The 13,395-nt window shown below is 52.1% G+C and overlaps 1 protein-coding gene across 1 annotated transcript in view; it reads left to right on the top strand.

Moving 5' to 3' along the window:
- The window catches only part of SCARA3 (scavenger receptor class A member 3), a 50,953-nt gene extending 37,932 nt beyond the window's left edge, over positions 1–13,021 (top strand). Inside the window, 2 exon segments of the mRNA XM_043564745.1 lie at positions 11,170–11,271; positions 11,274–13,021. Of these exon segments, the coding sequence (XP_043420680.1) occupies positions 11,170–11,271; positions 11,274–11,620 (449 nt within the window). The 3' untranslated portion in view covers positions 11,621–13,021.
- Positions 13,022–13,395: the final 374 nt, after the last annotated feature.

A 13,395-nucleotide genomic window follows, 5' to 3' on the forward strand; every position in this document is an offset into this window, starting at 1 on the left:
GGGAAACAACCACAGGGTGAATTCAGGGACCCAGTGGGCCTCATGTGAGACAGATCTGTGCTAAAACCCCGTTGATCACCTGACCTCCATAAGCCCCTACTCTGACTGGAGGGCCACAGTGACATTTGGGTCTCTTGGAATCAGTGTCAGTTCAGAGCCAGTGTCTAGTAGTCCCCAGAAGGGCTGATTATTTTCTCTGCCCCGGTGCACAGTTATCCTGGTAAAAAAAAAAAAAAAAAAAAAAAAAAAAAGGTGTAGGTCCCCTTGGGGAAGGCTGGGAAGATTAACAGTATAAATACTAGGGTCCTTCCTCAAGGGTACCCAGCTTCCCTTTCATTCAAGTAGTTCTGGATTTGTAAACTGGCTCAAGTCTGAGAATTGACTGAGGAGCCATGGCTATTTTTATGATTCGGATTAGACTTTTATTCACTTGACCTGGAACTTCTCTGCTTATACAAAACAAGTAAGAATTTAGTAGGCTTCCTATCTATTTCACTTCTAGGTACACCATGATCAACTAGCTAACACCACAGGTCTGTGCATGTCAGCCTATTCTGATCACCGTGTTGACTTTGCTATTACAGTATCCATGCTCTCCTTGTGTTGGCCAGTTGAGTGCCACCGTTAGGTATCTGCCACCCCGAGACCCAATCACTCCCATTATGGTTAGGTTTCCCAGTTGAGTGACAAAAGTTCCCCCTGTACGGTCTGCCTGCAGAAGAGAGCAATCAGAAAACTCTTCAAGGCTTCTAAGACTCTCCTTACAGATTTATTTCTCACAGTCGTGGTGAAAGGCACGTCTTCTGGACCTTCCCAGGGTGGGTGAGTAGGTCCCAGACGACAAATCCACTCCAACGTCCCAGCTTCTCTCATTCTTTGAATCCCTTTCTTTACATAAAACCAATGAGATCCAGCATTTCTAACTCACTCACTGTGGGTCTTTTGGCCCATGTCTCAGCCAACCAACCAAACTAACTGTTAGAGCCTTTCTCACTCCCCAAGATGCAATATTAGATGCAGAATCCCTGCTTAGTGAGCCCCTATCAATAAATTCTGCCTGATGCAATGTTTTGTTCCTTCTACCATTATCTCCACACCTTTAGGATCCATTACCACAAATATCCCCCAGATTCCTATCTGTATAAATTTAAAAACTCAGGTAGTTCTTTTGGAGTGTAGCACATCTCCTCATGGGTCACACTTTGTGCCTCACCTTTAAGGTCCTGCTGAGAACTGAGTCTAGCTATAGGTCTAGAAGCAAAGGGGGGTGGTGGCGGTGGGTCCTCAGGAGAATGATCATTGTCTTGCTTGGCGGTGCCTCAGGGCAGGCCACTGCCCTTTCCTCAGGCCATGAGGGATTCAGACAGGGGTTGAGAGGCCACTTTTACTGGGTGTGGGGGAACTGCTTCCGCTGTCAAAGATGACTTATCAGAATTTAGGGGTCTAGTGTCCCCAGCTCCATCAAAGTCTTCCCACATATCCCCATTCCAACTTTCAGGATACCATTGCTTCCCAGAGAATGCCTTTACTTTAAGAGTGGATGCCCTGGGAAGCTGGGAATTCAGCCTGCATTGCAATTCAGCCAGTTACAGGATGAGATTGTAAGTTAGATTTGCAGCAATCTCAACCCCATGGCCACAGGAAATAAGAGTCTCATTCAGGGCAGACATGGAAGCTTTCAGGTCATTTATGTGACACTTGAGCTGGGAATTTGAATCCCCAAGGTCAACTTTTTATTGCCCCACTTTGTCCAGTAACATTAGGAGCAACCAATCTCATTATACTCGTTACTTTGACAAAAAATGTTCCAAAGTATCAGTCCCCAATACTTTGCATATCTTTGTTGCCAGATCATGCCTTGGACTATTAGGCTGTCTTTACTACTAGAAATAAAGTCATTAGCATCTTTAAATCTTAAATTAGAGTCAGTTCCAGAAATCCCAGATCAATTTAGAACATTCGTCTTTAAAATTCTGTTCCTTTATACTTGCTCTTGGTACCACAATCTGTATTAATCAGGATTCTCCAGAGAAACAGAACCAACCAGCAGGATATATATATATATCCTGTGTCCATTAGGATCTCTGAAAGAAATTGATTTACTATAAGGGATTGAAGGAGGTGGCTCACATAATTATAGAAACCAGCAAAGCCCAAGATCTGCAGGGTGAGTCAGCAAGCAAAAGACCTGGGAGAGCCAATGGTTTAATTCCAATCTGAGTCCAAAAGCCTGAGACCCAGGAGAGCTGATGGTGTAGTTGCAGGCTGAAGGCTGGCAGGCTCAAGACCCAGGAAGAGCCAATGGTTTCAGTTCAAACCCAAAGGAAGGAAAGAGCTGAAGTCCTCACTTGAAGCAGTCAGGTAGGAGGGATTCCCTCTTAGGCTTTAAAAAAAAATTTTTTTTTAATGTTTTTATTTATTTTTGAGAGAGACAGAGACAGAGAGTGAGCGGGGGTGGGGGTGGGGGGCAGAGGGAGAGGGAGACACAGGATCCAAAGCAGGCTCCAGGCTCTGAGCTGTCAGCACAGAGCCTGATGCGGGGCTCGAACTCATGGACACTTGAGGTCATGACCTGAAGTCGGACACTCAACCGACTGAGCCACCCAGGCACCCCATAGGCTTTTTGTTCTATCAAGGCCTTCAACTGACTGAGTGAGGCTCACCCACATTGGGGATTTCCTCAGTCTACTGATCCAGATATTAATCTCATCCCCAAGCACCCTCACAGGCATACCCGGAATAATGTCTGACCAAACACCCTATGGCCCAGTCAAGTTGATACATGAAATCAACCATCAGAGGTGACATCTGAACTGAGACACCTGAAAAAGAAGGAGGAATAAGTTAGATCTAGCAGGGTCAGCATGGATGAACAGAAGGGTTCCAGGTAGAGGGGGCAACGCATGCAAAGATCATGGGGGAAGCCTATGGCATACACATTATCTCCTTTCATTCCCACGATCCCTGAAACCGTGAACCCAAAAAGCCTGCAGTGAAGAACTGGATACCACATGAGGTCTAGCCAGGTTCACACAGCTGTCAAGGAATGGACACAGGATTCAAATTCAAGGCAGTTCAGATCCATAGTTGCAAGCTGCCTTGAACAGCCTTCTCCAAAGTCACATAACCCTGTGCCTCTAAAAGCACCTGAGCAACTGAAGCAGCTGCTTCTTGGTGACAGAAGTCTGCCCAGTGTAGTTTCTGCAATGCACTCTTGTCTAGTCCCCATCAATTTCCCCAGCAAGGGGCTGACCTCTTCTTCCCCGTGGGGAACCTCCATCCCCAGCCTACCCCTAGATTCCATACCAAAGGTGGGTTGCCTGGCCCACTCCTTCAAATCATGCTTTATGGCTTCTGCTTATGATAATTTCATTCTGAAATGAGCACTGTATTAGTCTGCTCCAGCTGCTGTTACAAAGTACTGCAGACTGAGTGGCTTAAACCACCGAAACGTACTGTCTCGCAGCTCTGGAGGCCAGAGGTCTGAGTTCGAGTGTCGGCAAGGTTGGGTCCTTCTGAGGGCCGTGAGGGAAGGCTCTGTTCCAGGCGGTGGCTGATAGATGGCCCTTTTCTCCCTCATCTCTTCATCTTCTCTCTGTGCATTTCTGTCTCTGTGTTCAGTTTCCCCTTTTCCTCAGGAAGCCAGTCATATTGGAGTAGGGGTTACCTAATGGCTGCATTTAAAATTGATTACTTCTGGGGCGCCTGGGTGGCTCAGTCGGTTAAGCGTCTGACTTCGGCTCAGGTCATGATCTCGCGGTCCGTGGGTTCAATCCCCACGTTGGGCTCTGTGCTGACAGCTCAGAGCCTGGAGCCTATTTCAGATTCTGTGTCTCCCTCTTTCTCTGACCCTCCCCTGTTCATGCTCTCTCTCTGTCTCAAAAATAAATAAATGTTAAAAAAAATTGATTACTTCTGTGAAGACCTGTCTCTAAGGAAGGTCATATTCCCCAGGGGCTAGGACTTCAGTCTATGAATGTTGAGGGGACAAAATTCAATCCCTAACAAATGCTATTACTTTTTCATTCTACTCTTTCACAGCAGTCTTTCCAACAGTTTTTCTCCTGGAAAATAGTCCCAAAGACTAATCAGAATTTGTTTATACTAGGAATCTGGATGGCTCTACCCAGGTTCCCTGGACCCTTCCCAAGGAATTGTGTGTCTTTGCAGGAAGAGGGTTCGACCTGAAAATATAACCAATCTTGGCTGTAGAGAATAAAATTAGTTAGCCACTGAGATCTGCCAGTTCCAGAATTTATGGCTTACATTTGGTGGTGGGGGGGGGGGGAATATCTGGGCCTGATAATCTAGGGGAGCTCTAAGGAGGAAGGAGGGAGGGCCCCACAATCCCAGACAGCTCTGTTCTCTCTGCAGAGCACAGACTTGGAGCCAACCTCTCTGATTCTCTATTTTGCTTTAATCATTTAGTCTCAAACCTGTATTGCCTTTATTTTACATCATTGAGCATTTCTACTGCCACGAGGGTTAATTTTTTATTCAATCTAAATTGGTGGTGTTGGGGGGGATAGAAGTACATCTTGTTGACCTGCTGTCATATTTTTGCAACAAAGCCAAGTACTGAATGTTTCTTGGGTAACTGAAACATTCCCCCAGTATGTTATCTAAAATATGTAGCTCTAGGATACATCCTCTAGGCTGCATTGTTCTAGAAAAGGCATTATCAGGGAGTTCTTACAGTTTATCCTCTGTATTTTTGTTGCGTTCAGCCTAAGAACCAATGAAATATAAAGCTGAACCAATGACAAAGCCCATTCACAGACTTCGTTTTGTTTCAGCCTCACAACAACCTTTGTGCAGTAGACAAGGCAGTGTCTTTATTTTACAAGAAGGTGACCTGAGACTGGGAAAGGTTAAGGCACGAGCTCAAGGTCACACTATGATTTTAAATTCTGACCCCTTGTCATGGCTCTGAGGTGCGCACATCCAGGGTGCAGCCAGAAGAGGAGACACTGAGAGCGTAAGCTCTCAGATACCAAAAAGGCACCTCCCCTCAGGTCCTGCCTAGGTGTAGGGTGTGGGGCAGAGAGTTGCAAAGAGGGAGATGATACTCAAAGTGTTGGGAGGGGAACCATTTAAGAACCCCATTCTAAGTATAACCCAACAAGAGTCATGGGAATTTATATTTGTTCCTGTCCTAATAATGACAGAGTCCTCATCTGAGGACCTCATCTTAGCTGGAGAGCAAGGTAAGATATTTGTTTCAGCTACATCTGACTCTTGGTTCAACCTCTGAATTTCTGTTTAAACTCCTCATGGTTGTTAAAGCACCTCATGTAAAACCTTTCTCATCTGAGAGAAAATTTCAGGTACAAAATGTGCATCCTTTCCTACAGGAGCTTGTTACTCATTCTTTCAGGCATAGACAGGTGCTGACAGTCTCTCATGTTGGAGCTGGAAGTGAGGTCTCCCCCAGGCTGGAACTGAGCTGCTCTCTAGAATAAACGGGGTGGGACAGCAATGACCACAGCCAGTGTGGAAGGTGCCAAGTGCTGACTGAAGGGCTGGAGCTCTTAAACTACATGGGAAAGAAGTCTGACTTCTAATTTGCTCGGAGTCTGTAGGCAGAATCACTTAATCTTTCTAAGCCTCTGTTTTTTATTTTTGTTCTTCATCAGTAAGTGAAAGGATAAGACCAGCTGTTCTCTGAGACCTCTTCCAGTTCAACTTGCTCAACAGAAAGTCTGTGGTACTTCCATAGTGTGTGTGCCTCTCATAGAATATTTCTGTCTTTGGGGCACCTAGGTGGCTCAGTTGGTTAAGCGTCCAACTCTTGGTTTCAGTTCAGGTCATGATCTCACGGTTCATGGGTTCGAGCCCCATGTCGGGTTCTATGCTGTCAGTGCGAAGCCTGCTTGGGGTTCTCTCTCCCTGTCCCTCTCTGCCCCTCCCCTGCTATTTTTTCTCTCTCTCTGTCAAAATAAATAAGTAAACTTAAAAAAAAAAAAGAGTATTTCTCTCTTCCTGCTCTGTAGGATGATTTCTGTGTCTGTGTTAGACAGCGTCTGTGCTAGGACTATTATTTGGAAATTGAAAACAGGAAACCATCATTGCTTATTAGCTGAGTGGCCTTGGATAATAAGGCTTTTGGCCACTAGCTACTTTCAATTCAACTTCCTCATCCACAAATAGGAATATTAATACCTCCCTTGCTTATATCCCATGGGATAGTTGTGAGTATCATTGTTAACAGTGGGTGTGAACAATTTTTATAAAATATAAAAGGCTGCCCTAATTTAAGGGATGATTCTGAATCTAATTTTCTTGATGATGGGCTACTTGTCTCCCTCATCAAGTACCCAGCAGAGTGCCTGCTCTTGGAAGGCACTCAGGAAACATTTGCTCAGTGAAGGCAGAATGAAAGCATAAACAAGTCTAGAAGCAGAGGGTGGGCAAGAAAGGTGACGTTTGGCCTATTTCTGATACACTCATGCTCACAGCGCTTGGTCCTGGAGGAGCGTTTACTAGGGCCCTATCACCTTGTCTGTCTTGAACGCCAATTCTTGTCTCCCGGCACCATAAGACTAAATGAACGAAGCTGAATGCTCTGCTCAGTCTCTCTGCCCTGTGCAAATGCACACACCATCCCCTCTTCTCCTGAATCTTGGCATCCTTCCACCCCAGCCCCAGTGAAGCCACTGAAAGCCCTACTCAGCTTCTCAGCCTGACGGCTGCAGCGTTTCGTTTGGCTTCTCAGCTTCTCTGCTCAAACTGATCACTCATCAACAAATGCCTTGAGAAGGAAAGTGCCAAAGACTGCCAGGCTGACTTCCATGAGCCTCCCTTCTCCCTGTGATTTTGGCCTTTGATCTCCCTCCAAAGCCATCAGGAGTATGTCTTGGTATTTGATCTGATGATTCGGATTATTCTCAGTGGGAAGTTTCGTCTGTTACAATCTAGTGCATCACAGAAGTGGAAGTCCATTGTCATTTTTCCAATGTTCCTCAGGTAACAACAGCCGGTATTGAGAGTCCCTGACTTAGGCCAGTATATTCACTGAACAGAGGGAAGCCTGAGGTCCCAAGAGGGACAGAGACTTACCCAGGCATCCAATTGGTTAATACCAGACCTGGGACTCAAACCAGGGTCCCCCAAAGCCCAGGCCAGTGTGCCTTCCTTCCATGGCCTTTCAAGAGTCGCCCATTCCATTTCTGTTTCCTTCCGTCCTCGTAAGCTGGCCTGTTGCTTTGGACTGGGAGATGGACTGCGGGCCCCTCCTGCCCACGCACTACCCCACCCATGGGTGGGGAGTGTTGGGCACTGACAGACTCAGTACTTCTGCTCACCCCCACCTCCACCTCTTCCGGGTTCCCAGTGCAGACCACCTACTTGTCCCAGACATGCAGTCAGTTGTGGCTCGACCCTAATGGGCCAGGATGGCCTAATTATAGTCCCCGGCTTCCTGAGTAATTATGGGCCTCCCCGGGACTCCAGGGTGCTCCGTTCCTCTCCCACAACCCTGCCCCTCAGCCACACTGCTCACTTTCCTCCTTTGCTTTAAACGCTCCCCACAGCGTTTGAATTCCGCAGTGAGCAGGATTGAGCCCTCCCCTCCTTTGCCCTGCAGCCCTGCTGGTATCCCGATCTGATAATGGGCCATGTCAGTGGCACGCCTTCCCGCAGAGCAGATACTCTGTCAACCTCTGTCCACATTCCTTGCCCCTAAGCTAACGACGAAAGCCAGGGCTGTTGACTTCCTCCCAGGCTAGACCCAGGTCCCACAGCATGATTCATGGCTGGGAGGGACCAGCTCACCTGGGGAAGACAGCCCTTCATGTTACCCTTCCCCACGCTGTGTGGACCCTCCCTGGGACAGGCAGGGCGGGGGCGGGGAAAGGGCCAGGAGCCCAGCCACAGGGTAATGAGGACCCAAGGCAGCAGGGTAGGGGAACAGAGCATGGGTTTCAGAGCTTCAGGCCCGGCTTTGAGTCCTGTCTCTACCCCTTACTGGCCGATGATCTTGGGTAAGATGTCACCCTCTGCACCACATTGTCTCATCTGTAAAATGGGACAACAATTTCAGTATACAAAGGACACAGGAGAGACTCAGTAGACAGATGCTGGCACTCTCATTGCCCTTCCCTTCTCCGAGGGAAGGCAGGTCCCAGAGAAGTCAGAGAGTGGGCAGTGATGTCGCAGGGTTGTCACTGGCCCCTGATGCCTTGTGTGCAACAGAGGCTCCTGTCAGTAGCCCCAGACGAGGCCACCCCACCTGATGTCCTCAAAGTGACTGTCTAGGACCCCTTTCCATGTGCTCAGAGATGGGGTCAGTGGTGCCAGCCATGATGGGGAGGGGTATGGAGAGTGAGGTCACCCATTTCCCTGAAGTTCTCCTTCCACGCATGCTGAGGGCTGCACTCCTGGGGCAGTGAGGTGCGTAGTGTGACCCAGGCTTCTGCACACACCTTCCACCCAGGCATGTGGACCCCGGCCTTCCCCATCCAGGGAAGCTGCCAAGAGCTTCCCCAGGAAGAGGAGGCCGTGAGGGCGGGTGGGAAGGGGCAGAAGAGAGGGCCTCACCCTCTTTCTCTCCCTCACTGCTGGCATAGAGACCCCTGGCAACCCTTGCAGCTAGCTGCTCTGCCCCTCGAGTAAGGGCGGAGAGGGCACCTGATGCAGACGACACGGGCAGGCCGGGGTCCCGGGGAGAGAGTGAGGGGGCTCCCGCTGGACCTGGGGGCTGCTCAGAGCAGGGCAACTTCATCGGGATAAGACTTCTCATGCTTTTCCTGGGTCGACGCTGGAAATGGGGATCGTGGACCCATTCACCCCAGGGACAAGAGAGGAAGCTACGGAAGTGGTTGTAAGGGGAGAGAATGAAGAACCGGGGAGCTGTGTCCTGGGGCGGGCAGCGGGTGAGCCCAAAGAAGCAGGCCAGAGGGCAAGGACAGAGGCAGGGGGAGGGGGGGGGGGGGAAGCTCCAGGGGCCTTAAGGAACTGAAGTACAACTCTCAATTTTATCCATGAGGGCCTGAGCTCCAGAGTGGGCAGGAATTTTCCCAACGTAGCTCCAGGGCCCCCTGACTCCCACCCATCCACCCATCCACCCATCCTCCAGGGGCCCCTCCACCTCTGAATGGCTCTGTTTTTCCAACCTCAGCAGGCCCAGGTGCCAAGGCCAGAGCTGGGGCGGAGACCGGCGCCATGGCTCTGCCGATTCCCAGCAAGTCCTGCCAGGCTGGGGGAGGCAGTCCCTTGGTGGGCACCTCTCTGTATCAGGTTGTTCCAGCTGCCTGGTGCGGGTGGCGGGGGAGGCGGCTGGGGGGGCTCCAGGGGCCTCTGCAGACCGAAGAGCAGGTCCTGCCTCCTGGCTGCTCCCTGGCGGGTCCGCTGCACCGCCAGTCACCCCACCCCCGCCCCCGCTGGCCCCATGACGAAATCCCAGCCTGTGCAGCTGGCATGCCACGTGAGCCGAGCCCACACAGGGCTGCATGCCCCTGTGGGGGGGGAGGTGGGCATGGGCAGGCGGGGGCAGGGAACGGCTGGAAGGTTTTTATTGGCCCTTGTAGGGCTGACTCTGTCTGGGCTCCAGTTTCCCGTTTAGATCCCAGTTTAGAGCTTAAGAGGACGGTATTCACTGATCCACAGAACCCTCTGGGAAGCAGACCCACAGGGAGCAACAGGGGTGGGGAGTGGGGAGAGGGTGCTGGGGGCGGGGGGGCGTAAGCAGGTAGCATCAGCCAGGATTAACAGCAGTGGCATCTTCGTTAGCTGGGGCAGAGCCCGGACACCGCAGACCTGGGTCATGGCCACTGGCAGGGCTCCCTGCTCCAGGCTGCAGGATCCCTCCTCTCTGAGAGGCCCACCTGGGTTCTGGTTTCTGCTCAGGGACCCCTGAGGGGACTGCTTCACCTCTCTGGGCGTTAGTTGCCTCCTCTGTGAAAGGCAGGAATTGGACTGGCTCTCACCTATCTTGAAAATGCCAGAAGTCTTTTGCAAGAATGATGTAGCAGCAGAATTCTCAGGGAGAATTCTGTACCAGTACCCTTTGCTGAGACCACTGAAAAAAGCCAGGTCTCTGCTGTGCCTTTGCTGCATGATCCTCATGAGGCCAACGAGTCCCCTTTCCTCCAGGAATTCAGAGATGCCTTGGGGCAGAGCGAGGGCCACACTCTGTGCCCTGAGGGTTCGTACAGCTCTGGGAGCTGGTGACTCTCAGATCTACGTAGTCAGAAGCATATTAAAGTCTTCTGCCCCTGGCTTGGGAACTAAGAAGGGCTCTTTAAGGACAGACCATGTCTTCATCTTGGCCTCTCCCCCAGGCGCTAGGCCAGAGCCAGGTGGGAGCAAGGAGTCCACAGCTATTTGGTGAATCATTCTTTTCAAGCATATTCTGAGTTTTCACTGCCATGTGCCAGGCTCCATGCCCAGGGCAGGGGCTGTGAGCTGTGGCCCTCAGTCTCTTCCAGAGGCTCCATAGTCTAGCAGGGTCTACCAGAAAGGCACTGAAGGTTTGCTTTCACGGTACGGTGACTTCTTTTTCCACACGTCAATTGAAAGATTCAGCAAGTGGCAGCCTCAGGAGCTCAGAGTGGTCAGGGTGGGCCTCCTGGAGGAGCCATCCTTTCTCTGGGCTGTTGTGCCCACACACTAACCCTGCAAAGGGGTCTGTTTCTCCTGCCTCACTTTTTTGGTTTTCCTCCCCCGTGTCACTTGACTCCATCCCTGGCCCCAGATGCAGAACGGTCATGGGCAAAAGCCTGAGGTTGAGATGAGGGCGGGGCAGGGGGTTGAGTCAAAGACTCAAGCAGAAGGCCAGGCGGCCTCCAGACCGGGACAGACAGTCCTGCCCAGTGTTGGCCTTTTCCCAGAGCTGTTCAGCTTTCCCAGTTCCCAGCTTGAGTGCACGTGGGGAACGATGGGCAAGTCCTGAAGTCAGAACAGTGAGTTCTCACGGTGCCCCAGACCTCCCGCCAGACACTTACCTGCATTATCTCAGGGTCCCCTCCTCACAGGTGGTTCGGCCGACTTAAGGAAGTCACATAATGGGCCCGAGCTCCCAGAGCTCACAGGCGGCAGGCCTGGCCTTTGGGTCTAGCTAACCCTCAGGCTGTCACTGTGGCTTGGCCTGTGCTGTGTCTCCTTGGTGGGAGAGCCTCATGAGAGCTGCCCATCATAGACTGACTTCTCCCTTCTTCTCTCTGACCCTAGGTGCCCCCGGCCCCCCCGGACCAAGAGGACTCAAAGGAGACCCGGGCACGAAAGGGCCTGGTGGCAGCAGAGGACCAAAAGGAGACCCTGGCAGCTTGGGACCCCGGGACCCCAGGGTCCTCAGGGGCAGCCTGGAGACACAGGACCCATGGGGGAAAGGGGACCGGTTGGCCTTCGGGGTTTCCCAGGCCTCAAAGGCTCAAAGGGCAGTTTTGGAACTGGAGGCCCAAGAGGACAGCCAGGCCCGAAAGGGGACATGGGGCCCCCAGGGCCAGAGGGGCCCCCAGGGTCTCCAGGGCCCTCAGGGCCTCAGGGAAAGCCAGGGATTGCTGGCAAGACAGGGTCACCGGGCCAGCGGGGGCCCATGGGGCTTAAGGGTGAACCAGGGATCCAGGGGCCCCCTGGCCTCCCAGGGCCCCCAGGCCCACCAGGAAGCCAGAGCCGCTACTAAGGGCCCCAGGCCCAGACACTGCTGCACCAAATGCCGGGAAGGGCCTCAGGGCATGGCAAGCCCCCACCCCAGAAAGCCACCCTTACAGACAGTTGTGGTTCTTTGATCCCAAAGGGGCTTCTCCCCGGCCTGCCCCTGCACCTCGGGGCTCCCCAGTACTGACTGTACCACAGAAAGCAGCCCCTCACACGCACACGCACATACATTTCCCTGCTGGCCAGGAGGGCCAACTGGGTGTCCCTGGCTGGGCAGGAGGAGAGGGCAGGAGAAGACCCCCCTCTCCTGTGACTGAGCCTGCCAGGGAGGTGGCTACCTTGGGAGGAAGGTCTTAACTCTATTTCTGAATTGTTGACCAACTTGGCTCTCCAGCTTCTTTGGAACCAGCCTAGCTAACAGTTCCCCGTGGCTCCCAGCGGTTGAAAAGACCCAGGAAAACCTTTGAAGGGGATGTGGTTCAAACTCTAGGAACAAGGTGGATTTGATGACCAGAACGCTCTCCTCACGACCATGGGAGCAGCGTCCCGGGAGCTGCACCCTGCCTCACACAGGACGGAGGGACTCCACCTGAGTCACATTCTCGGGCTCTGGGCACCGAGCTCTCATGAGTTCAGCAATTTTTTCTTGTCTCCAGAAAATTCCTCACTTCATCCTTGCCTCCTTCTCTCAGGAGCATCTTGGGAGAAATCCAAGCAGGAGCTTCATCTGCATGGGGAGACTATCTAGGCCCTGGAACATTCTCCCAGAGTGGCACCCAGCAGCTGGGAAGCTGGAAGAAGGGAGGCAGAGGCATGAGTGAAGATGCCTCCCTTGCTCCATCTGAGGCTGGCCCACCTGCTCCATTTCTGGGACGGGCCCCTCTGTGGAGGCTGGAGGAGGGCCAAGCCTGGCGACAGCAGCTCTCCCCTCTTGTCCCCGGCTCTCCTGCCCACAGCTGCCTGCTGACCTTACCCTGCCCTGACTCAGAATGGCCCTAGGCCTCTCTGCTTGGGCGGGAAGGCTGGACGAGGAGGGAAAGGCCCAAACATCCACAAGAGACTCGCGAGGACACCATCCCTTGTCACCTCCAACTTCCTGTGCACAAGGGCAGAAAAGAGCCCTGGAAGCTCCCCCAGCAGGGTGAAGGCTGCCCACAGGCTAAACTTGTGGTAAAGCTGCCTTACCTTGGTGTTCGACAGATCCCGACCACTCCTGGGCTGGGGGCCTGGAGCTGTCCCCTCCCCACCCTGACTCAGAGAATAGCCTCTGTCCTCATTCCAAAAGCCTTAATGCCACCTCCCTTCCTGTAATATGTGCAACTGGTTTGCACTCCCACCTGCCCCCCCCCCAATACCATGTAATTCTGTCTATATATGATATCATGCGATATAGTATTACTGAGTCAGTAAAGAGCTGTTTCCAGGAGGGAGGTGTCTTCTGGTCCTTTCTGCCCCACCAGGGACATAATGCCTTCAGGGGCTCTGCCTCACTTGGACTTTGAAGGGAAACCGGTGGATGAAGGGTCCCCTAGATATTCACTGTAGAGTTTGGCCCTAACCCCCTGCCCCTCAATCTAGAGACACGGAGCTGTGGCAGGAATTCAAAGCGGTCCTCTGGGGGCCAGGGACCAAGCGCATGTGAGGGAACCACCCATAAAGAGCAGGAACCCAGTGAGAAACAAGGTGAGATCTATTATTCTTGCAACAGGCTAAACGGAGCCCTAGACAATCTGAGTGACACCTTCACCCTCCCTGTTCTGCAGATAAAACAGAAAAGCAGAAAGAGATCGGGCCAGATCT

Source organism: Prionailurus bengalensis, chromosome B1 (genome assembly GCF_016509475.1).
Source record: "Prionailurus bengalensis isolate Pbe53 chromosome B1, Fcat_Pben_1.1_paternal_pri, whole genome shotgun sequence".
In the NCBI taxonomy this organism is placed as follows: Eukaryota; Metazoa; Chordata; class Mammalia; order Carnivora; family Felidae; genus Prionailurus; species Prionailurus bengalensis.